This window comes from Rhagoletis zephyria, unplaced genomic scaffold (assembly GCF_001687245.7).
Source record: "Rhagoletis zephyria isolate East Lansing unplaced genomic scaffold, Rhagoletis_zephyria_1.1 Rzeph_scaffold_01320, whole genome shotgun sequence".
Taxonomy (NCBI): Eukaryota; Metazoa; Arthropoda; class Insecta; order Diptera; family Tephritidae; genus Rhagoletis; species Rhagoletis zephyria.
In genome coordinates, this window is record NW_016158404.1 from 41,565 (window position 1) to 69,014 (window position 27,450).

At 34.7% G+C, this 27,450-nt stretch overlaps 1 protein-coding gene across 1 annotated transcript in view; it reads left to right on the forward strand.

The window, feature by feature from the left end:
* dsd (attractin-like protein dsd) overlaps positions 1-14,029 on the forward strand; it is a 23,838-nt gene extending 9,809 nt beyond the window's left edge. The window contains exons 2-9 of the mRNA XM_017617048.1: positions 5,301-5,519; positions 6,038-6,195; positions 6,253-6,400; positions 6,622-7,596; positions 8,799-10,671; positions 13,179-13,265; positions 13,385-13,466; positions 13,542-14,029. Of these exons, the coding sequence (XP_017472537.1) occupies positions 5,301-5,519; positions 6,038-6,195; positions 6,253-6,400; positions 6,622-7,596; positions 8,799-10,671; positions 13,179-13,265; positions 13,385-13,466; positions 13,542-13,696 (3,697 nt within the window). The 3' untranslated portion in view covers positions 13,697-14,029. The remainder of the gene's footprint in view (positions 1-5,300; positions 5,520-6,037; positions 6,196-6,252; positions 6,401-6,621; positions 7,597-8,798; positions 10,672-13,178; positions 13,266-13,384; positions 13,467-13,541) is intronic.
* The last annotated feature ends 13,421 nt before the right edge of the window (positions 14,030-27,450 follow it).

Consider the following 27,450-nt stretch of genomic DNA (forward strand, 5'->3'; position numbering starts at 1 on the left):
TGTCTGTATGTACATATCGCACACCAAGATCTAAAGTGCAATCAACTAAAAAAAAATTAGGGCGACTTTTTCGAATAAATCAATTCATAGGACTCATCCAATTAATGTAAATATTTTTTCTTCATTAACTAAAAAACTACTGTTATAACTGTGTATTAATTGCGTTGAAGCTGAATTTTGAGTTAGCTCATTTTAGATCTAGGGGTGCGATATGTATATTTTAAAGAATATTAAATATTAATAGTTTAAAAGTAATATTAAGTATTGTCAGACACTTCTAGCTGGCACACAGTGGGCTGAAATTAGACTGTGGGACTTAAGAGACATCAAAAAAATACCAATTAATATTGAAAAAAGAATGATGGGTTTTGATTCTACATTTTATTATATCACGTTTTCGTACCAGAATATTTTTTTATAAACTCATTAATTATTATGGCAAATTTAAGAAAAAAGTCTATGGAAAAAATCGCAACTATGACAGTAACTCAATCACCTCACATTTCCTCATAACCTGGTTTACATATTCGTATAGTGTACTATGTATTTTACTTGGTTTCCTTGTTCGAAATAGTTCGCGTTTTACAATTTAAATTTGAAACCCACTACTGGCTGGGAATCAACAGACTGTATAGTTTGAAATCTTTAATTATTTGATATTAATACGTAGGTAATTAATTATTCTGGAAATGAATAACCACGACATTATTTTAATGCATTTATTTCAAAAATTAACAATTGACTAATGAACAATCCACAATTCATAACATAATGGTATAGGATCCCAGAGCCGCCAAACCTGTCTTATTTTCGTATTAATGAAATTTAGGTAATAAATAGTGTTATATGCAGGGAACGGATTTTTAAGACCTAAAAACCTATAAAAAAAAACGAAATAGGCTGGAAAAGGCAAAATAAAATAGCGAAATAGGCAGGAAAAGGCACTAGAAATAGCAAAAAAGGCAAAAGAAAGCACTAAAAAAAGACAAAAACTGAAAAATAACACTGTTCTACAGGAAAAATGTTCAACACACGCCACTACATATCCAATTATTGTATAGCATTGCTCGCTGATTCCGAAAATCGAGTTAATTTTTTATTCTATGGATAAGTTTTCGAGATATTTTCATGCGTGTGCATGGCGTATGAGTAACATTCTTTCCTGCTCATTTTCCATACAAAAAATCTTTGCGCATTTTCATATGACCACTTACTTATTACTTCTTTGTTTATCCATAGATTTAATTCATTATCAATTTAATTTTTTGTAACAAAACAGGCTTTAACACAACCTTGAATGTACAAAACGTGCGCTCGACGTGTGTTGATACAAGTGGCGCCCAATTTAAATATGGAACGTTCGAGACTTTTATATTATCAGGAATAATCCGAGTATTGACCTTTATGTTTCTGAAAACGCATCAGTCTACGATTTCGGCACGACGAAAAGAAGACCTGTATTCACAGGTTCGAATAAATCGCTGCAGCAAAATCGTATAAGTGTGTGGCATTGTTGTAATTTTTGTCGGGACAGATTCGCACCGACAGAATCGCATAGGTGTGTGGATACCTTACTTCACTAAAAAAACAGACTGTAAAATTTAGTGATTCGTTTATTTGTTACTCATACGCCATGTATGTATCTACGCGTTTGATTCAAAGTAATAGGATGACAATAAATATTAGCTCTGATCCAATACTTTTCGTGAAAAATCCTGTAAAACTGTCAAACAGCAAAATTACTCTCTGAAGTGCGAGTAAAAAGTCAGTAACAACAAAACGTACGGGAACAAAAAACCATTTTTCCTGTAAAAACGTCAACCAGTGATTGCTTGACACTTTTCATGATTTTACCAGAAGAAAAAGTTCGGGTAAAATCTTGCAACTTCATTCTCTACACAACTCTCCAAAAGTCGATCTCATTTACAGGATTTTGGAGGATTTTGGAGTACGGGAACATTTTTCCTGCAACTTCCTGCAAGTTCGTGTAAAATCCTGTAAGTTCGTGGAGTACTGGATCAGAGCTATTGATTACGTGAACTTTAAACCGTCTGGTGGACGTCACCGCCAACGGATAGCATCTGGCGATATACAATACTGATTTTAAATAATATTCTGTAAAACATTTGTATCTAAAAACCACCGCTTCGACTTCAATGAAAGTAACTAACATTTTAACGTATATACCTTTCCCACCTGCTATCTGTAAAAGGGTCGCCTACCCAAGCAAGCAGATTTGTTGAACACATTTTTTATAGTAAGGTGACATCCAAGGCGAATTTATATAAGGTGGTGTTACTAGCTCAGCTGATTTTGTGTATGTGTTTCGCCGCACGGCTTCTGATATCAAATTGAAAAATTTTGTTTGAATTTCTACACACACTCTTACAAATTTTGACAGTTTATGCAGCCAAAGCAAAAACAAAATACATGTAAATGTTTGTTTTTGTACTCCTGCTATCACCTTATATTAATTCGCCTTGGTGACATCAAGTTGTAACAGGCTATCCTAATATTTACGCACGCCGCCAATTTACTGTCAACAATTTCTCATGCACATACAACTTGTATGGGACCAACCGAAATTGAACGGCGTGCGTATGAAGCTAACTCAATTTCCAATTTTTGTTCTGCGTGAGATTTTGATTGGACGTTTCGCTTAATGAAATCAAATGCAAACGCACGCAAGCCAATTTTCGGGTGACGCAAAAAAAAAACCAATTCGACTGCGTGCGTATAAAAACGCAAGCCGCGAATATTAGGTTAGCCTGTAACGTGCCCATATAATTATTTATAATTTAAATATACATATATTTTTTGTCTTAAGTAGATATGTGTAATTGCATTTATCAGATAAACACTGAACCGGTAACAACTAAAAAAAACACTTGAAATCTATTCTAACATACCTGCAAGTCATGTTTTCAGAGTATTATGAATTGTAGAGAAATTTTAAAGAATTCGTAAAGATCTCATCCGATTTTTTGGTCAAATTTTCTATAATGAAATAATCTGTGCACACTTCGATTCTTTTACGAAATTTCTGAAGAAAATCGGTAAAGCATAGAAATAATGTTGCTATATGAAGAATTTCTTGCAGAATTTTTTCAGATTTTTTTTTTATATTTCGTAGAGAAATTTCTTAACGAGTTCGTAAAACAGTTTTCGCGCTCCCTCTTGACAAAATCGACTTCCTTAGCAAAGTACTGTGTGCGGGTGCGTGTATGTGTGTGTATGAGGGTGTTTCCCTCTCTGCGAAGGTTGGCCTACATATATGAGCTTAAATTCATACATCAAATGAACCTCTATATGAGTCATATTGGACTCTTATTGGCCTCATATACGGCTATTTTTGGACTCTTTTTGAGGCTCTTAAATGACTCTTATTGGCCTCATAAATGCCTACTTTCGGAGCTTTATTTTATGCTGTTATGTGAGTCTTATTGGCTTTATTCTTCGACTCTTGAATTGAATTTACTTTAGAGTCGCATATACCTATACAGCGTGGCGACGAATAACTGTTACCCAGGTTTTTTTTTGAGAAATAAAAGGGTCCTTTATAGATTTCGCGAAAAAGTATTTTATTGTTAATTTTCCACAGACTTTACTTTAGTTGTATTAATTAGTTTTAAAATTTTAATACTTATTTGCATTTGCCAGCAGTGGAAACTTTGAGAGAAAAGTTCATTTTACACGCAGGTCTTCGTCAGTTAATTTATTACATATCTTCTGACCTAACCTATTATACAAATGTTATGTTTTATAATAAAATAAATTAAATAACTGAACAAAATTTTTAAAAACTCATTTTACCAAAACTCCGGGTGCATGACATACATATGTATGTACATATGCATATGTGTACAATTTCACACATTTTTATACCCGAGCGCACTTGTGCACAAGGGTATATTAATTTTGTTCACATAACGGTTGTTTGTAACGAAACGAATCGAGATAGATATAGACAAATGTATACATAAATGCTCAGAATGAATAGAGAAGTCGATTAAGCCATGTCTGTCTGTCCGTCTGTACGTCTGTCCGTCCGTCCGTGTACACGATAACTCGAGCAAAAATTGAGATATCTCAACCAAATTTGGTATGTAGGTTTCCATTAGTCCAAGGTATGTTGGTATTGAAAATGGGCGAAATCGGACTGTAAGCACGCCCACTTCCCATATAACGGTAATGTCCGGAAATACGAAAACTGCTATATTTTAGTAACTACTGAAGATAATTCACTCAAAATTGATATTTACAATAATTTTCAGACGAAATATAAGAATATTATAAATTTTTGGAAAATGGGCGTAGCCACGCCCACTTATGGTTACATGTGTATATCTTGGTAACCGCTGCACCAATTTCTTCCAAACTGGGCACAGTTCCTTGGTAAATGGCCGAAAGTTTAAAAAATCGGACAATAACTACGCCCACATCCCATATAACGGTAATTTAGAGAAATACAAAATCGTCGATAAATCAGTAAATATTAAAGCTAATTTATTCAAAATTGATGCTTGCAACAATTCTTTACCAAGAAATTCGTTTAAGGTAAAATTTTGGAAAATGGGCGTGGCTCCGCCCACTTATGATCACATATATGTACCAAACTCGGTATTTTTATTATGCTTGCCACATAACAGCAAAACGTTGAAAATTATTGAAATCGCACTAAAATTACGGCCGCTTTTCATATAACGGTAAATTTCAGAAATGCCTGAAATGCAATATTTCGAAATTGAAGGACGCCAATTTACTCAAAATTGATACACCCCGGCCTACCATCTAGCGGTAGGTTTCGGAAAGGTGAAGAAACATATATTTAATACTTGCGCCGGGTATTTAATGTTCGGCTCCGCCCGAACTTAGACTTTCTTACTTGTATTTTATTACTTTTGTTGCTGCTGCCGCTGTCGCTGCCGCTATCGCTGCTGCTGTTGCTGTTGCTGTTGCGCTTATTAATTTACAATTGCTTAAAAGCATTCCTAGACAATTTAATATGTTAATAGGGAATTGCGTTTTGTTATATATAAGGGGTATTCTCTGAGTCTTGCAAAGGCCTTGCATGGTGCACATATTGCACGGATTGCACGGTAAAAACCGGTTTTCGTATGGGACAGCTTTGCAAACCGTGCAATCCGTGCACCGTGCAAGGGCTTTGCAAGACTCAGAGAATACCCCTATACATTTATACAGATGTAACTCTTGAGGTTTCTATTATTTAAAGATGGAAATTCAGTACTTTTTTGCAACTGTTTTATTTTTCAATGATTTCCTTCCATTTTTTTTTCAAGATTATACCATCCGTCTGGAACAATTCATGATGGACAGGGAAATTACTCGGTTAGTGTTAAATGTAGTTGGCTTATCGACGCGCGACATCCCCATTCAAATTCTTTGCGAACACCTTCAATTCGTATTCACCTGCGTGAATTTGCTACTGAATGTGGTTGGGATCACCTGTATATTTACGATGGCGATAGTGTGGATTCCCCACTACTAGCAGTATTTAGGTAAGATTTTAGTCATACATAGATACATAAGTACTAGGCCGGAACAATTTATATGTTAGATTTTTTGACTATGAACCTACATATAGCACAGGAAGATTCTAGGTGTAAATTCTAAGCAAATTTGCCGAAGAAACCATGGGTCTAAAATCAATATGGAATTTGCCAAATTGCGAAAATAGTTTGCTTAGCACTTTGCTGTAGTGACGTAAAGAAGTGCTTAAATTTTGCACAAAAAACATGCTAAAAATGGTTTTTGGTATGAGGAATCCATTCCTGCACTTATCTTTTTCTTAAAACGTCCATCAGAGGACACAAGAGTGAAAATTTTCACATTTTCTCGGAACGGTACTTTCGCAATTTGGCAAAATCCATATTGATTTTAGACCCATGGTTTCTTCGGCAAATTTGCTTAGAACTAAGCGCATAGTCAAAAAAAAAAAATTTACCCACCCTAATAAATACATACATATGTTTAAGAGTAACAACTAACCAAAATTGCTTATCAATTTGTTTTAAAGCGGACTTATGTATAGAGCTGATTTCGCTATACGAAGAGTACCACAGGTGATTGCAAGGTCAGGGACAGCGCTTCTTCATTTCTTTAGCGATGATGCCTACAATATGTCTGGTTTCAATCTAGCATACAAAATGGATGGTTGTCCTACAAGCATAGAGGGTGGGTAATCAATCTATTTCTTTTCGATTCTTTCACATTCTTATAACTTACTATCAGATCTTGAGTGCTCTGCTCATGGAAGATGCAGTGATGGTGACTGCATTTGTGATACCTTGTATAAAGGTGAGGCTTGTGATGTAGCTGCATGCCCCAATAATTGCTCGGAGGATAAAGGCCAGGGCACATGTAAAGAGGACGAAGAAAGGTAAAAGGTTAAACGATTGTAGCCCACATAAATTAATATTTATGTATTCAGAGCGTCAAAATAAGATATATTACCGCAATAACACACGTACGAGCATACGTAAGTATGTATAATATGAAATATTTAGTTTATGTGGGTTAGAATTTTAAAATAAAATTCATTCAAAAAAGAGGATTATTATTATATGTATCTTGTAACTCGTTTTTTTCCACATATTTTAGATGCATGTGTAATGAAGGCTTTGGCGGCAACGATTGCGGGCAACTCAAGGCGCTTGGTGTTTGGTCCACTATTTATCCAACACAGTCACCCCCTCCACCAGGCACGGCATCACATGGTGCAGCTGTGTGGCGTGATACCCTTCATATAATAGGTGGAGAGTCGTACGGTCGCGGAGAGCTAATGACGACTTATGATTTCAATGGCAATGTGTGGGAAACCTTGCATATTGATGGCGCAGGTAGTGTACCTGAAAAACGATACGGAGCCTCGACAGTTATGTATGGAGATAAAATTTTCATGTACGGCGGTGTGATTGAAGGACGAGGTATATCAAATGAGTTATGGGCATTTGATGTTTCTGCCAAAACCTGGGAAAATATAACGGTTAAGAGTGATTCATGTAATTCAACTGCTTTAACTTCGTATGCTATGTGTGGTCCATTACGAGTAGCAGGTCATACGGCGACTTTAGTGCCAGGATTCGGTGAAAAAAACAATTACCAATATATGATTGCAATTTTCGGGCATTCTCCACAATATGGTTACCTGAATACAGTGCAAGAGTTTAATTTCGGAACACGTGAATGGAAGATTGTTGAAACGTATGGTTATGTGGTAAAAGGGGGTTTCGGCCATAGCGCAGCATTTGATTATTTAACTGAAAAGGTCTATGTTTATGGCGGTATTATATCGGAGAGTGAGTCCAGTCAGGTGCTTAGTTCAAAATTGTTCGCATACGAGCCATCCACTCGCACTTGGACCTCATTGTCTGCGGCACCAAGTGCACGTTTACTACATACGGCCAACTTTATAAATCATGGACTCATGATGGTCTTTGGCGGCAATACTCATAATGACACTTCACAAAGTTACGGTGCAAAGTGCTATAGCCAAGATTTATTGGTATACGATGTGTATTGTGATTCGTGGCATGTACAGGAGATGCCGGAACATTTGCAAACTGATTTAGCCAGGTAAAAATTATACATTAATTTTTAGCAATAACGATAGCATTTTTGTTTGATATTTGATTCATAGAGTGCGTGTTTTTATACCATAGTTCGTAGTAGAACTTGATGGGAGACTTCCTTTTACCTGATATCGGCGAGATTTGCACAGTTTTTATTCCGTTATTACTGCCTTAGAAGCAAAAAAAAAAAACGAGGTCTACCAAAAACTCCATGTGGAAACGAGCCATGATAGCCGGCAATAAATTACACAAATGTTAATAGCAAACTTAGACATTAAAAATATCCGTATTCATTTCGTTAATAATAACAGTGTTTTTCAATGGTACAAATTGTTTGTAATTTCAATGCCTAGAAAAGCTTCGGCATCATAAGTATTTTTCTCAACCATGACACGGGTAATTTTCAATCATCAACTTTACCATTGAAATTTTTGTCACTTAATGCCTAGTGGAAATCCGGCTTAAGGCAGTAGGTACCGATGCCTGCAAAAGAATATTCTTTAAATGGTTCCCTTTACAGCGAGACCTCAAATGAAAATGCCGAAAATAACAAAAATCTTAAATATTCGCAAACATTTCGACTCTGTTGGCTCTTCTATATGTTCCACTGTATCAGTGAACTCTCGATAAAGACTATTAGAAGTTTTGACGTCAGTTATAGTTTTATTAATAACGAAAATGAAATTTGACAAGGGTTGACGGAAATGGTTCCACAATACATGATTCTCCTATTCTGTCGGTAACACTAACAACCAAAATAAGGATTTTTGTTAAGCTTTTATTTGGAAAGACATCTTATGATTTTTTGAAAGTTGTAATGTTTTCTTTAACGTCGTTATCGACGTGACTTCAAGTGCAAATCGGTATTGTGTAAATATATTGCGACGACGAGAACTTACCAGCAAATTGAATGAAATTAATACACATCTTCGAGCAAATATGTTTTTTTATAAAGTTTTTATGAAGTCAATGTCAACAACAATATAATTTTGCCAATGCTGAAGGTGTGTCAATAGTTATCGAAATCGTCAACGCTGATGGCAGTTCGGCACGGTCAAAATTATTCGAGTCAACGACAACAACCATAATCAAAATTATTGTTTGAAAACCCAACGATTTAGTTGTAAACCATTAAATGTCGGAATGTTAAATTGTTTTGCCAAATGCTCACAGATATATAAAATGTGCTTTGTTTTCTTATTTAAGGTTTGGTCATAGCGCTGTTGTGTTCGAGGACGCACTTTATATTTATGGCGGTTTCAACGGCCAATTATTAAATGATATGTTACGATTCAGGCCTGGTTACTGCAGTTTTTATACAAAGCAAGAAAAATGCACCAACGGTCGTCCGGGCGTCAAATGTATATGGGATGTGCAAAAGATGCGCTGCATTCCCATAACGCAGGTACAACGTTCAGCGATATTCGGTCGAGAACCATACGATTATGTAGTTTGCCCACCAAAAAGTCGCCTCACAATGACTTCAGAATTACTGAATGATGTTCTACGTTGTCAAGAACTCAGTAATTGCCAATCATGCGTGGCGAATTCATACGGCTGTACTTATTGTGGAAATGGTGTTTGCGCAAGGGAGCGATGTCGTGAGACCACATCAATAACAACATTATTCTATGAAGCTAATAGCCAACAGAAACACCAACAACAACAACACCAACAATTTGTGCCGCCAGCCACGCCAAGTGCGAATATTAAACACCTCGACAATTGTCCAAAAATAGAAGATTTCATGATTACCACAGTTTGTGAACAGTTGCACAGCTGTCACGCCTGCTCCGCAAATATGGCCTGCAGTTGGGATGCCGAGCATAATCGTTGCAGACCCTATCTTTCCAATAATGTACATTTCAATCGCACCCGAGACGATATCATTTGTCCACAACCGTGTGCCACGTTGACAAATTGTCACAACTGCACTGAAGATGACTGCATTTGGTGCCAGAATGAGCAGAGGTGTGTCGATCGAAATGCATACACGCCCAGCTTTCCATACGGACAATGTAGAGAATGGACCACTCACGCAGCAAAATGTCGTTCGCCTCCCACAAACACTGCTATCGGCCAGTCAACCGCTGCACAGTCCAGTGCACAATGTGGGTTCTATAACAGTTGTGCTCAATGCTTGGATGATCCGGCGTGTGGTTGGTGTGACGATGGTTCGAATACGGGCTTGGGGAAATGCATTGCTGGGGGAGCATTGTCGCCTTACGATTCGAACGAGTGCCAACTAAAACATTGGTTTTTTACTTCTTGTCCACGTTGTAATTGCAATGGCCACTCTCACTGTCCTGATTATATAAATTGTGAGCAACCATGTTCGAATCTTACCACCGGTCAACATTGTGAAAAATGTAGCAAAGGTTATTGGGGAAATCCAATTAATGGCGGTCACTGTGAAAAGTGTGAGTGTAATGGTCAAGGTGAAAACTGTCAATCTGATACAGGAAAGTGTTTTTGCAATACGAAAGGCATAGTTGGCGATCACTGCGAAAAATGCGATACGCAGAATCATTACAATGGCGACCCAATGAAATCGTCATGCTACTACGAATTAACCATAGACTATCAGTTTACCTTTAATCTATCAAAGAAAGAGGATAGACATTTTACGAAGATAAATTTTCGAAATTCGCCACAAAAGCCCGAGATTGATGCTGATTTCTCAATAACATGTAGTGTACCTGCAAAAATGGATATATCCGTTAAACGTGCTGGCTTCCCGGAAAAGCTTCTATTTATGGGTATTAACTGCTCCACGTTCAGGCAGAGATTTCCCAAAACGGAATACTCTTTTGGGCATTCGCTAGAAGATAACAGCTCCATAACAACATTCTATGTATTTGTTCATGATTTTCGACCACCAATTTGGATTCAAATAGCTTTTTCGCAATATCCAAAACTTAATCTACAACAATTCTTCATAACATTCTCAACATGCTTCTTATTGCTCCTGCTTATGGCAGCTGTCTTATGGAAAATCAAGCAAAAATACGATATGTTTCGCAGAAGGCAGCGACTATTTGTCGAAATGGAACAAATGGCGAGCCGTCCATTTTCACAGGTACAAATATATTTATATATGTATTCTTTAGACCGTATCATAAAAATAAGACCACTTAATATGAGAACGTTGTAGGAATGTAACATCGTACACTTTCGTGCATATGTATTTACATATAACTTTTTTATTTGTTGATAGATTTTTACGAAATTTATGCCAACCTAAAGGTAAACAAAATCTGCAAATTATCTCTATACATTATTCTGTAATGTTGAATTCAAAAGTTATAGTTTATGATTAACTTATTTATACATATGCATGTAAACCTTTTAAATCCTTTATTGCGGTGTATCATTCGGAAAACATATAGCTGTTTTATAGGGTTCCGAAACAAAATTGTTTACATTTCGATTAGCACATTCAGTTCTTATTTCTGCTTCACATATCATGATTAGGGCTGGCAAAAAATGCAAATGCTTAAAAAAGCTTATTTTGCATATTTTTTGGCAATTTTGTTAGTTTTTGCATACATTAGACTTACGTGCATATTTGGCAACATTTCATAAATTTTCGGCGAAAATTGGACGATAGATTCGTGAAACAAGGCACATCCATACATTTTTTTTTTTTTTATAATCCTGCTACCACCTTGTATGAATTCGCCTTGATAATACAATACAAGTATACATTCATACTGCTAGAGCTTGGAGAAATCTGAACAGATTTGGCGTTCATTAAGGCGTTGATGGTAGGTATCACAAAAATCTCACAAAAATTCTGAATTGTTAAAATCCATTTGCTTGTGAAACCTTTTTCCATACAAAACAAGCGATTGAATAGCAGCTTTTGGCAGCACGACCGCTGATTACTGGGCCTTGCAAAGGATGGATCAATGTTTCGAGAAGCAAACAAATTTACTAGGAAAGAAAGTTGCATCAATTTTTATTTTTTCCAATTTCAATTTTTTATTTTTTATAATTTTTTATATTTCACATGGCACACTTTGATTTAGAAGAAAAAATTCAGAACAGTTTTTGACACTTTCGATACCTGAAGCAACAACAAAATACACGCAAATGTTGTTTTTGCTCTACTGATACTAACTGTTTAATGTGCCTTGATATAAGGTGATAGCAGGAGAGCAAAAACAAAAATTCACATGTATTTTGTTTTTGCTTTGGCGGCATAAACTGTCAAAATCTGTGTGTGTGTGGAAATTCAAACAAAATTTTTCAATTTGATATAAGAAGCCGTAAGGCGAAACACATACACAAAATCAGCTGATCTAGTAACACCATCTTATATAAATTTGCCTTGGTAGGTATAAAAAATCTTCAAATAAAAGGTTTGACATTAAAAGACAGTTGGGAAATTGTGACAACTGTGAAAGAGCACTACCAGTTATTTAACACAAAAATAGGTATATTTAAAAAAACTTAAAAGAATTTTGGACAGAGACTCTGGCTATACCACAATTGCTAATATAAAAGATATATTATTTACTGGCTCCGCAACTAGGAGTGAAGATCTGTCGAAGTACTCCCTATCAGAATTAAGTTTGTCCAACTACATCTACGAATGTGGAAAGGAGTGTTTCGAATTATTCAATAATTTTAAATGGCCAGAGAAGGTCATTTTCGATTGATAAAACTAAAAAAGCATGTTATTTTACGCCGTTATTCCGAGATTATTGAATAAAATAATTGTAAAAATTAAATAAAACCTCATTGATTTAGCATATTTAAGACGTAACAAACCTCATCGCTGAAATGCAAAAAGTCATAACTAATAAAAAAATTTCAAATTCGCTTTTTGATTTATAGGATGGATTTTATCGAACTACAACTCCCCACATAATTTTATGAAAAAAAATAATTAAAATATTAGGTACGACTTTTTCCATTTCATTTACGGTGATGTTACGTCTTTTTGCATTTCAGGTGACGATATTTTGGTGATTTATATTTTTGCCAGCCCTAATCATGATAACGTCACAACTAAAAAAATTATATTTTTCAGCTAATAATGCAGAATTACTTATTATATTCATGCTACACTTTTCTGCATAGTGAGAGTAGTTAAACGGAAAACTTTTTAAACGCGTTTCCTGAAAATGCCCCTTTTTACGTTGTGACGTATATTTAGTAGTTATGGCTTTAACGCTAATTTTGTGCAGGCGTCTTGCACACACAAGGACACAAGGATCGATATATAGTACAACAATTTTTATTTTATTTTATTTTTTTTTTCAAAAAAAAACTGGAGGATGCTAGTGGTATATTTAGGGTGTGTTTAGTATATTAATTGGAAATATAATTCACTTCAGTAAAAAAGTACAATTTATCTAGCCTTTTTGCTATATGCATCTTTGCCATTGCTTTCCATTATGGCTGGTATCAGTCCCCTTGATCCCCATTAATCACTAAGGCTGAAGACTAAGGACAATGGGGGGTTGCACATGGGGCCTTAAATCTAAAATAAGTCATAATCCCAACACATATTTATGCATACATATGTGTGAATATACTTAACTATCATTTCGTCTTGTTCTATAATTCTATGGACAGGTTGTAGTGGAAATTGAAAATAGAGATTCTATTGATTTAACACATACCATGGAGGGCGTAACTCATCTGACCAAAAAGCGTAAAAAGGTATGTACATTCCTCACACAGATAAAATAACCAATATCTTTCATATATGTACATATGTAGCCATTATATTATTGGCTTAAATGTTAATAATATGTATATTTTTTTTCGAATTAAATAAGGATTGCCCCAGTCCTATAGCACTGGAGCCCTGCAGTGGCAATCGAGCTGCTGTGTTATCACTTTTAGTTCGTTTACCAACAGGTGTGTAATTTTATATACATATTTCATTTGTTCATTTTAAATGTTTAATGTCTATTATTAATCCCATAACTGAAGGTGGCTTGCAGCATGCGCCTGCCGGACAGTCGGCTGGTTTGGCCGTAGCCAGTGCTCTCGTAACATTGGGCAATCCACGGCGACCATCTATTGAACACTCAAAAGAGCCAAAATCTAAACGAAAACAAAGTCAGCATCCTGATAGTTGTACATAATGATTGTGAAGAGTATTCAGTGTAACATTAATTAACAGCGAAGTTTATAAAAGTATTTCCTTTATAAGTACATACATTCGTGAACAAGTACTTGGATATATGTTTACACTCTGCATTTGAATATCTAAATCAATCGATCATAACCATACATACAGATGTATGTGGTGTTAGCGCGGCGGAGTAACATTAGAAATGCCTTTATACAACTTACATAATTATAATGTTATTAAAATTACTCGGTACTAAGGCAGAGTTACTGATTTGCTTCACATAATAATTACACTTACCTTTTAGTAATAGTAATTGTAAAATATTTATTGTAGTTACAAATTTTAATTGCTTAAATCTATGAAAAAAATTTATGTCAGCCTAAAAAGACATTAATATTATTAAAAACAATTTTAAACGAGGGACATTATTTAATCATTAATATATGTGTGCATACAGAAAACCAATTTAAGCTTGGCGCAATTGTTTGCTAGATATAGTTCGCTGTATGCAAAGTCATGTTTATAAACTAATTTTTGTATGTTTTCATATTTTTTTTTTTTTTTTTTTAATTTAAAATTTCTTTTTAATTTTTTTTAAGAAGAATTAATTGGCCAGCAAAAAAGCTTAAAACGGCATCTCCAATTTTAAATTAAATTATAAAATTATAAATCAATTTCAATGTCCTTTAAAATATTAGTGATAGATTTATATGCTTTGCCATTAGTATCTTGATGAAATTCAATTAATGATGAAGTATTTTTGTGTATTGGGTATTTATCACGTGAATTGTGATGTTTGTTACATTTGAAAATTATATGATCAGTATTTTCAATTGTATTACAAAATTCGCAATTTGGGTTTGGAAAAATATTCATTTTTGATAATGTCTCCTTGCAGAAAGTGTGATTTGTTAGAATTCTATTAATTTGTTTAACTTCTATTGGTGTCATTTTATTTGAATTTTTATGAAACCATGGTTTATTCTGAATGTTGTTTTCATATTATTATTTTTATTTTCGAGGTGCGCTATCAGCTGTAAAAATTAACAAAACTAAGTGAAATATCTAATGTGAATAATATGAACTATGCTGTAGTGTTTTATTATCTGTGTTAAAGACGATTTAAAAATTGACCAAATACATACAATAGAAAATGATCATATACTTACATACATACACAAATAACACTTATTTAAATGTTTATTTAGTTATTTTAGCTTAGTTCGTGAATAAAACTTTTAAACCAGATATGAGGTAATGTTCTGTTAGCATATAAGAGATACAAATCTATGAATACACAACACATTTTCGAAAAACATAAAAAATAACACCAACGAAGTTTATTAAAAAGCTTTAATCCAGTTTAAGAATTGAAATTAAATTGTCTACATAAAATGCAGCATCCACATGCTCATTGAAATTTTTGCTAAGATACTCATAATTGAAGGTTGTTGTTGTTGTAATAGCATACAAATTCCCCAAAAGAGGTTCTGGCGAATGATACAGGAGCGACAATCCTTGGCCATATATGTATATATGAATCTAGGCCGTTCCGGTTACGTAGACCCGACTGCCGTCGGAACGCTAGTATATGGTTGGAAGGCGCAATCGCCATCTCATTCAAGGTATGTGAGGACGCACACAATAGTTGCAAATGTATTTTTGCGGTTATAATTTGGTGAGTTGTTGCGATCGTACTGGCAATGGTAGGTAAAGCAGGTTTTTACATATTTTGAAATGCTCGTTTTGGCTCGTATTCAGAATACATACATGCAAATATAGCGCACATGATCGCGAGGCTTGTAGTGTATTTGAAGCTTAGATTAACTGTGCTTTCAGCAGCTATTCAAAAATTACTTCAAATTCAAATTGTCTATTATCACAGCGTCAGCATCGCCACTACAAGGAGAAAATGTGGCTGGGACAACCTTTCCATACAAATTAAAAAAAAAAAAAAAAAATTGCACAATTGGTGGCTTCAGTGACAAATATTATGGAGATAGCGAAGACTCCGAATCAGGGCAAAGGAGTCAAGGATAATTGCCACGTGAATTTGAACGGTCATAAAAAACGATCACTTAGTATCTGTAATTTTATTTACAGGACAAAGTACATTGGGATCATATAAATAGCTGTACATACATATCGTCGTTTAAAGTACAAAACCGCGTATCGTCATTCTGCAAAACCGCGTAACTGACATTGGCTGCCAAAAATTGGATTTGCTCACACAAGCTCTTGGCTCAATCCTTATCCATTCGTCCTGAAATATACTAGCCAGAAGTGCAATTTCTTTATAAAAAAAGATAACCATTTTTAAATATGGGTGCTTTTCATATATGTAATACTCCTATATTGGCAGTAAGAGCTAGTACCGTCCGAAAACACTACAGTACAGATATATCAATAAACACGTACGAAAGAAAAGGAACACATACGTTTATAAATAAACATGTACACAATACATATACAAAAACGGCACTCAAGTACACGATACATTGACAAAAACAGTACTAGACTGCCGGGCCAACAATTTGTANATTGAGAAGTTAGCTTACTGCCAATATAGAAGTATTACATATATGGTGTTTTTACACTCCAGAAAATGATTTCTAAAACTTCACATACGCGGTTCTGCATTTTGCTGATNCGTAACTGACATTGGCTGCCAAAAATTGGATTTGCTCACACAAGCTCTTGGCTCAATCCTTATCCATTCGTCCTGAAATATACTAGCCAGAAGTGCAATTTCTTTATAAAAAAAGATAACCATTTTTAAATATGGGTGCNTTTTCTCGCTGTGAGACTTCCTATTTTTTCAATCTTGTCCTTGGGCATAATTTAGATGCTTTTGGCCAATACTATTGACGCCATATTCATAAGTTTCGGAATTTTTGAGAACTTTTTTATTCCAAATTGACATGAACGAAGTGATGTTGCCGATTTGTCACCACAGCAATAAATCGGTGAGTCGCCAATTTGTTGCCATTGACGATTGTTGCCTATTTCTCATGTTTTGCATGGTGGGCTGTCTCGCATTGATTTCGGAATGCTTACACATTGAGAAGTTAGCTTACTGCCAATATAGAAGTATTACATATATGGTGTTTTTACACTCCAGAAAATGATTTCTAAAACTTCACATACGCGGTTCTGCATTTTGCTGATACGCTGTTCTACATAATACATTTCGTCGCTGCGCCAACAAAAATAGTTATGTGAATTTTTTTATGGCATATTTTATTAACACTATTGCCCACATTACCGCATTTGCCGTTTTCTTATATATCTTTTGGTTTGAACTGGCCAAAACCAGCTATGTGCCCGCAGTACTAGAAATACTCTGAATGAAACGGGTATACGCTTACTTGCTTATAACTGTTTTTGATCGCAGGCGAATCTGATGTGCGCTTTGATTTCAATGTAAAAAATAATTATAATCCAACTAAATACATATGCATACACTAGGAATGTTAATCCCGGGATCCCAGGATGCTGGCCTTTTTTAGGTCCGAAAAATCCCGGGATTCTCGGGATTTGGAATTTGCACTGATGGCAAGAATAGAAACCTCATTTCTTTATTTAATAATAATTATTTTTTTTATAAATGTCTAGCTACATAATAGCTACATAATAAATTTTACACACAAAAATTAATATATTCGCTAAAACATGGGCCAAATATAGTAAAATTGCTTTTTTAGTTTTTCACTTTGACGTCAGTAATCCAAAAATGATTTAAAAAATGCAGTGAAATGTTAATGTTGCTTAGAGTAGAAGTATAGGTAAAGAGGAAATTCTGTAGAATTTATTCAGATTCCATTTTTTGGTACATAAGGACTAGTAGGTATTGCAAATGTCCTTTTAAAATTTTATCTTTGAAATTTCGCAATATTTGTTTTTTAAAAAAATTATATGTTAAGGCCTTATATAAACTCGATAACATCCTCGAATTTCATTCTTCTAACTTTATCAGGTTAAAAAATTACCTATCCCGGGATCGTAAAAAGCGGAAAAATTAACATCCCTAGTATCCACATACCACTTACACTATGGCTGAATTTCTTTATTCATTCTGAACGTTTGGAATAAACTTTTTTGTTTACTTATTCTTTAGAACGCTCCTGGTGATATGTTAACGTATATTTCAAACGCATTCTGTTTATTCCGGCTGTGAAATGGGATTATCCGGAATGTATAAAGAAACGCAGCGTATATAAATAGATTCTACTATTTAATTTGATCGCTTGCAAATGAAATTCGACAACAAACAAAAGTAAAAAGTGCATTCGGTCAAGTTAATACGCTGGCCAAAAAACAGTTCGCATCTCTGGCAATATCATGGTTTTTACAAAATATGTATGTGTCCACTCCCCACTTTGGATTAATTTTTATTACAGAATTCCAATAAAAATGCTTCTGACCATTTTTCATTACATAACAGGAGCAAAGGGCAGTTGACTAATCGAGTCCTCAACTTCTATACATTAGTTGCGTTCCAGATGCTTCACGATATTCACGATTTGCAGTAACAGCTGTTTTCTCCATTAATATACCTTATGGAAGGTGGTCACCTGGAACGACTTCCTGTTTAAACACCTGCGAATCGTGAAGCATTTGAAACGCAACTATTGCATCTAGGCCTAACGGCAGTATTACATATGTACAAATTGCATACGATCCCATACCGCCAAAAGCAAATTTAAATCGTGTATAAAAACAGCTATGTACTTTAAAGCGGCGCAAATGTTGATCACGTCGTAAATGGTAAAAAAAAAATATCATTTTTTTCATAAATCAATTACACATTTTTAATATAATTTTTTTAATACATTGCAAAATATTGCTTCTTGGCACCAGGAATCAGTTTTTTGCTCTCTTGAAAAGTCATTAAAAAACACATACATAACTCTTTTTGTTGAGACCTAACCGCCAAAACAGGTAAGCGGCATTTTTTTCAACTTCCTTTCGGTTAGGGCTCGATATGTAAGTAAATAAATAGAGGGTGTTTGTTGGCAGCTGGAGCGGAGCTATGAGCGGAGTTTGGAGCGAAATAAAATGCCGGAGCGCGGCTAGAGCGGAGCGATGAAAAAACCCTTTGCTCTGAAGCCCTGCTCCGAATCCCCAATCTATGATGACGGAGTCGATTTTTCGTTCCCTGATCTTCATACAACACCTGGCAACGCCCTAGGTGAATTCTCTACAATACGTTTCACTTGTGCTTACTTTAATGTGTTTAAGAATTATGACCCACAACTACTGCATAAACGAGAAAAGTTCAGTTAGGTATTTATTGGAAGGTCTGACTGGATTCGTCCTGCTAACGGCTGCATTTAAAGGGGTAAGTAATTTATAGATCTTTAGCAGGAATAATTGAGCAAAATATTTTAGATCAGCCTGCTTAATCGCACATGTACATATGTAAATACTTAAAAAACACCCTCGCAACTCCAATATATCTAGCGATTAGATCCTGCCATAAATGTGTTCTCGAAATAGGCAAATAGGGAAGACACATTTTAGCAAGTTTTGGCTATTTTTCTTTCTTTAAAAAATGTTTATTTTTTTATGAAAATTTAGCCTACTATCCAAACTAAACCTGTAAATCAAAATTTCAAACTTTGCATAACATTTATAAAAATTCAACACATTTTAACAAATGTTCATCAAAGTAGGGATGTCGGAAAAACATCGAAAATATCAATGTTTTGCTTCGATGCATCGTAAGTTTTCCACTCGATGTGTAAATAGTCGTACATCTCTAGTACATTGTACCGTCGTTCCAGTTTTTCAATTGTACAAAAAAAAACCGAAGTGACTTTGACCAAACAATTGAAACGGCTCCAAAAAGTTCCGTTAGAAACATAATTAGCTCAGTTGCAGTAATTTATTTCAAATTTTGTAAAATTTTCTGACAAAATATTTTGATTATTCTGAAAAATCCTATGCAAATCGATGCATCGGTGTATGCCCTTCGATGCATCGAAAAATATCGATGTACATTTCGATGCATCGAATAAAAGAAAAACATCGATGCATTTTTGCCACTGACATCCCTATATGAAAGTTTGAAGCTGTTTAATGAGATTTTATAGAACTTTTTTGAGTATGCATTTTTTTTTTAAATTTTAGTATAATAAAGGACTTATCATTCTTCCATACAAAATATGTTCGAAATTCTTTTTGTATGCAGAAAATCAGCAACACCTTGCACAAGAATGTTGCCAAAAATCAATTTATAATAAATTTAAATGGGCTACAAAGCTGCATACTTAGAATGTTTCTAGAAAATTTATTTAAAAAGCTGTCGAATTTTGCTAATTTTTGTACAAAGTTTGAAATTTTGACTTACATACAGGATTTTTGTTAGATAACGAGCTTTACCTTATTTATTTATTACTATGAATACAACTAGGAAATGTAATTTCGAATGAACTATTTATTTTACATTGAATTGTACACAAATAATTGAATAGATTCTTGGATGATTATTTTGTAATATTATAATGATTGTTTTTGTAATATTATTTAGTTATTTGTTTATGTTTTTCTTTTGTTATTATTAAAATTTATCAAATGCATTTGTTTTTGAATGAATTTATATTCAGGTAGTTATTTTCAAGGAATCAGCCTCGGTCGGCGTAAATATTAATTAAAGTAAATTAAACTAATTAAAATCAATACGAACCATATTGGACGACTTTTTTATATGGAGAAAACGTGGGCCTTTACGTGTTGGCGACAGCGAGTACTGTAGACGATGGAACGATGTGCTGAATGAGATTTACAAAGACATAGATATAGTGCAGCGAATTAAAATACAGAAGCTCTGCTGCTTGGCCATGCCGCTCGAATGGCCTCCGATACTCCAGCTCTTAAAGTATTCAACTCGGAACCCGCTGGTGGTAGCAGAGGAAGAGGGAGGCCCCCACTGTGATGGAAAGACCACGTGGAGAACGACTTGGCTTCACTTGGCATTTCCAATTGGCGTCAGTTGGTCAGATTAACGGAAGACTGGTGTGCTTCAAAGGTATTGTCAATAAACCTGCTGAAGTCCACCGTTGTCCCATTTACCAAAAGAAGGAAAGTCAACTTGACTAAACCCACCTTGGCAGGGACAGCAATTGAGTTCTTAGAAGAGGCCAAGTATCTAGGGGATACTCGGGACAAAAGGCTCAATTGGAACTCACATCTCCTTAATGTTACCATTAAGGCTACAAGGGCGTTTTATGTCTGCCAGAGACTACATGGTAAAACTTGGGTAATATCATCCAAACTTGCGTATTGGTCTTTCAGAACGGTCGTGAAACCTGTTGCCACATATGCGGCGTTGGCCTTGTGGCCAAAAGCAAAGCAAGCAAGTGCATGTGCCACACCTTGAGCAAGCTACACCGCTTGATCTGTGTGGTCATCATAGGAGCTATGCGCACCTGTCAATCGGTTGCCCTCGGTATAATTACAGGCATTCCTCCTCTATCTATCCTTATAGAAAAGGAGTCCTGCTGGAGCGCCCTGTGGGTGGCCAATTACTCAACATGAAGAGTGGGGATCTTTGGGGTCACTTCGAGGTTCTCAAGCCTTTTCTGGATGATTCAGATATTAAGCTCACAGATATCATGTTACTAAAATTATCCTTTGACAAGCCCTACAAGGTGAGAATTCCTGAAAGGGACGATATTATCTATGATTGACAAAGGGTCCCAAGTATGGTATACCGATGGATCAAAGATGCAAGACGGTCGTACTGGGGCAGGCGTGCTTGGACCAAGGTTCCAGAAAAGTCTGCCAATGGGCTCATATCCAACCATATACCCATTGCTGAAGTCTTCGCAATCGAAGTCTGTGTTCGAGAATGTCTTCGAAGAAGGACAAACGGGCCCAGAATAAATATTACGTCGGATAGTCAGGCAGCACTAAGGGCCTTAGACTCATTTATAACTACATCGAAGCTTGTGGACAATTGTAAAACTCTTCTGAACAGCCTAGGAGCCCATAATAGAGTTACGCTGTGGTGGATCCCTGGGCATGAAGGGTTTGACGGCAACGAAAGGGCTGACTGTCTCGCGTGATATGGAGCCCAAACGACAATGCATGGTAGCCAGCCTTTCTGTGGAACATCTAGAGGATATACTGTAGAACTGCTTAGGAGTTGGGAGGAATCTCAGATTGGTGCCCACTGGCGTAAGCCAAAGGGAATGAGACAATCATGACTCAGGAACTCAGAAAAACTCTTACTCGATATAAATATTAAGGGAAGAGATAAATAAAGAAGCAAGATATTTCAATTTTAGTAATTGATTGAATACAGAGTCGCCTGTGAAAATGAGTGGCCTGGTAGCTGATGTTTTCGCGCTGATCTTCTATATCGAACTACTTGCGGACACTTTTCAATCGATGGAGGTAACCTGCGATCTCGATTTTTCGCAGCTTAACAGCATATATTCAGTATTACTTTTGAGGGGTTTGGTAAGTTTATTGAAAATGAAAGTATTTATTCGTTTCACACTGCTATGCTAATCGTTTCTGCTTTAGAAATGCTTCTTTATTTAAAAACAACTTTGTTTTCACTTTTTGGCACAAAAATACGTTAAATCACACAACAAATAAAATTTGTTTATTATTTAAATATGCACGAGCGCAGTATTCATCTACATATGTACATTAGGGTGCCCGTCGAAAAGGTTCTTCGTTATTCGTTTTTATGAGAAATATTACTGCCTATTTTTATAGATTTTTTAAAGGTATTATTTAGAGATCGCGACCTGTCGATTTAGGTCAGAAAATACGATTTTGTAGATTTATGACTATTTTTGATTCGATTTCAAAGATAGAATATGATCTGAGAAAAGGATATATAGGCCTTCAAAATGGTACATAATAACCTATTGTCGGACTTGGCTTGTTGGGGATTTTTATATTTCTCTTATTTTTTTGAGTTTTTTAGAATTGCCTAAAATAACATGTATTTTCAAATAAACTGGTACCTCATTTATTGCATTCGCATACAAATTGTCGAAGTTAGGCCATTTTTCTTAAATACATCCTTGAATTTATGTATCGTATTTACATCGTATTTTCTTGGTATTTTCTGACGTAAATCGACAGAAATAGGAAATAATATTTTTCATAAAAACGAATAAAATTATGGGGTAGCAAATACACAAATAAAAACGTTTTCGATGGGCACCCTAATGTACATATGTACTTCATGTCTCCATATATAGTGTGTACATATGACCATATGTATGTATATATTTTATACTTGTTTGTACATACATACATACATGTATGTTAGTTCCACCCAAATATGGCTTTAGTAAATTATCAGCTAAGTGTTTAAGTTCTACATACCTATTTACATATATCAAATTCGAAAACCACATTTTTTTCGTGTGCAAACTCGAAACTACATCCACCCTCCCCTTTTTTGATTTTTTGTCGTGATCGTTATTCATTTACAAACGAAGCTTAATGCAAAAAACCGGATTGTATTCTATTACGGTGTCTCGTTAATAAACCAAAAAAAGATTAGTTCATTCATTATAAAAATATTCATTTGAAATGGCTTGGCATTGATTTGACGGTATTTCAGAGGGTTATGTGTGCACATACGCATGCATAAGTACATACATACATATGTATGTAGCTATATGAATGTATTTGGCATGCGGTGCAAGTAAAAAAAAATTATGCCTTAAAGCAAATCAGGTGGAATGATCTTCTATAAACTTTGAAAACCTTCTGAAAAAAAATAGCAACTAAGCTCAAAAGCATACATAGTGAAGTACAAAAAATAGCAAACAAAAAACTAGTTACGCATGTTTTAGCCTTGTAATTTAACCGAATAAGCATTTGAAATATAAATTAGTTAATTTTTCTATCAAGGAGCGCAATAGTTCTGGTGGTTGATTTAACGGAGGTCATTTGAGATTGCCCCTGGACAACTCAATCCTGATGTCTCCGAATGAAGCTTTAACGCAGAGTGATATTGATAAATCACATCCATTGGGCCAGTCGGAAAACACGGCAGTTCGATAAACCCACCTGGCGGGTCAAATTGTGAACTGAAACTATCCAGAGACCCCCTCAAACACTTAGAATCCTTGTAACATCCTTGAAAAGTCGGTACAGCCGTTTTCGAGCTTTGCAGAGATGTTTTCCTATACATATATAAAATATAACCGAAATCGGACTATAAATAAGATTTTTAGTAATAACTCGATCCCAGCGCCACCCATTTGGGCTTTTCTCTTCGTAACATTTTTCCTTGGGCAAAGATAAACACAACTAATAAAAGTATACTAAAATCGTAACAGGTAACAGAAAAATTAGAAATAAGTATATAGAATATTCTGAATGAAATATTTGTCTTCTCAGTTATTATTTTATCATATCTACATACATATACATACATATATATTTATTTAATTTTATTTTATTTTGTTATTTAAGTTAATTTGTGCCCATAATTAAAAAAAAATAGTATACTCACATGAGATCAGGTTTGCAGGGTTAGGGGTTTTTGAGGTCGCAGAATTCGAATCTGAGGGGAAAATAATAAAAAACCAAATGGTCGGTCCAATATGGCACCTAAAATCTTAAACATAATAATTTTGTTAAAAATGATAATAAAAATGGCTTATTATTATATTATTTAAGAGTTCGCTAAACTCGAATCTGAAATCAAAATAACAAAATACAAAATAGCCGATCAAATATGGCGCCTGAAATTAAAAGAAATGTGTTTAATGTTAAAAACATTTATTAAATTCACTTAGTATTATATATATTATATATAGTAGGTATATTAGGTTGTTTTTAAAATTCCAAAATAAAAATGCTATAGAATTATAATATAATCATGTTTACGTATATCTTACACTATATTGGTTGAAAAAAAAAGTTTTAAAAAATCATGTTCAGAAAAACGTTCAATATTATATGGTACAAAATCGCGTCTTAAACAAAAGGTCGGACACAGTCGGATTCAATATTTAGTATTACAGTTTAAAATACAATTATCTTAAGATAGACATAATTTTTTTATTGGCGAAACCAGGAGAATATGACTTGTGGCTTTTTCTTTAAACTGTTTTTTTTTTTTTTAAATTCACTTGAATATTTCATTAAATACTAATCAGTTGAGCATATTAGAAAATTTTAAAATTATACCTTATATAGAACTGACCTATAGAAGAAAACCCAATTTTAAAAAATTGAAATCGATTCTTTTAAACTTTAGCACTACATTTTTACTTTTCTGAGCGCTGCGTCAACTAACATTTTCACACTAATCATACAAACAGATGCAAAAGGTCGGGACCTTTCTTGGACCCAAGAGAATAAATCCCTAAAATCGATACTTTATTTTTGGATTTATTTGCACGAATTGGGGACCAAATATCACTGTGCACCGGTTGGTGTAGTATATTGATAAAATATTACACTCAAATTCCAAACTCCAATAAAACGAAAAAACGACGGACAGGGAATTTCGGCGGTGGTTGGGCACGATTAGAAAAAAAAATTAAGAGTAAGATTAAGATTCAAATTGAGATTAAGATAATTGCCCATTATTACGAAGAAAAAGCGACGAACTGGCAAAATAGCCATTGTCAACTCAGTTGATACCAGTGTTGCCAGATGTTCTTAAGCTGTAAGTTTCCAGGAAAAAACTTTATTTTCGATCTAAAAAATGTAACCTTCAAAAAAGAAGAGTTTTTTTTTTTAATTTAGCTTTTTTATTTGATTAAGCATAAATAACAGCATAGTAAAAGTAATTATAATAAAAGTTTATATAAAAAGTTTCACCTAATGGCCCTATTATGTATGGCGACTAGTGTCTAGTTGCTGGTCTAGTAGCCATGGCTACCATTATCGTACTTTGTATTATGTCTAGCAATTATTCTTAGTATACAGAAAAGCGTAGACAACATCCGAATTTACTTTTTTGACATGCAAATTTTGAAGTAATTGGCAACTTTTTTTCAGGGTCCTTAACAATTTATGTAAACATATCACAAAATCGTCATGCGCGGGAAACAGAAAATTGAGCTATCAGACTTAGTAGCCGACAGTCAGTAGCCAGTTGCCATACGTGATGCGCATTTTAATATACGGTTGCCGATCGGCTATCAGTCGCCATACATAACAGGGCTATAAGACACACCAAGTTAGAAAAAAGACACGACTTTGTTTATTTAGGAACCAGCATTAAAACCAATAATAATGTCACCCTTGTAATCGAATGGAGAATCACTCTTGCCGAAAAATGCTACTTTGGACTGAGGTGGCAATTCAGGAGTCGTAGAAAAATCACACTCTATAAGTCGCTCCTCATGCCCGTGGTTGGTGTATGAGAGAAAGATTCTGCGATAGATTTACGAACCTTTGCGCATAGGCAAAGACGAGACATGGACATAAAGAAACGACTGGCGTGCTTTGTTGAACTCGGCCAAAATCGCTTAGGCGATTCAGCGCCAAATAATAAGAAGAAGATGACTGTCAAAAGAAGGAATTTTAAGACGGTTTACAACTGAAAATAAATATTTCTGTGGAGGGTTGCCACCTATTTGAAATCTTTAATTTAATTTAATTGATAAGATAGATTAAATATTGCAATATGGGTATCAAAGAGGTTAGGAAACTTTAATGCCAAAAATATTTTTGAGGGGGTTTGTCACTAGTTTGAACAATTTTATTTATTTAAATTGATAAAATATTACACTAAAGAGGTTTAAAAATGTTTACTGTCGAAAATATATTTGAAGCGGGTTACTACCTACATATGGGTCATTCCAGCGGAGACAAAGTGTAAAAAATTGATTACATAGATTTTCTTTAAAACGGTGAAAACAGTAACGTAGAAATAATTGGCGCGTTTCTAAGCCTCAACTGTTTACCTTAGCTGTTGCGGAAATGATGTCAACTGTTGAGTTTCTATCAGAAACGGTCTAATTCTGACTTCAAGTGCTAAAGGTTTGAAAGTTGTCAAATTAATGGTTAAAGAGAATATACTTAAAGTTTGAGAAAAACGAGTCAAAATGTAACACCCGTCACGCTGTAATGCCTCATTTGTTTATGAAAAATTTAATTCGGTTAAATTGATAAGTATTGAATTAGTACACATTTGAAGAAAGTGCGCAATATGTACACTCCAGCAGAGGTGTTAAAGAATGCAATCCTTTTTAACTAAATTATTCATTTGATTGAAGTCCCGAGTGGTTGCAATTATTTTTTGTTAGTCCTGACTAAGACTAAAAAAAAATAGTCTTTACTCTTTTTTTTTGATTTATGATTCATAAATCACTTTTTTATTAATTTCTTGTTAGTCACTTGATTTCAGCCATTGGAATGCATTCTTTTGCAGTACTTTGAATTATTTTCAGGAACCGAGAAAGCGTTCCGGTTTTGGTTTATTTCTGCATGAAAACAAATGGTAATGTAAAAAAAATGTGAACAAAACTCTAAAAAAAAACTTAATGTTAAGAATGAGAGGGACGTCCGCGTGTTGAGATGAGAAATCGTTTCAGTGAAAACCATATATATATATATATATGGTAGACAAATATACAGAAATTACTATGCTTAACCGGACCCGATTATTAAAATAGCGTACCTTAAATACTACAAACCCTTGCCATCTTCGGCCGCAGTAGAAAGACTTTTTTTCGTTTGCTTCATTACTGAATACCCCACGCCGTGCAACGCTTTCTGACCACAATTTCGAAAAATTGCCGTTGCTGAAAGTTAACGGAGACGCAC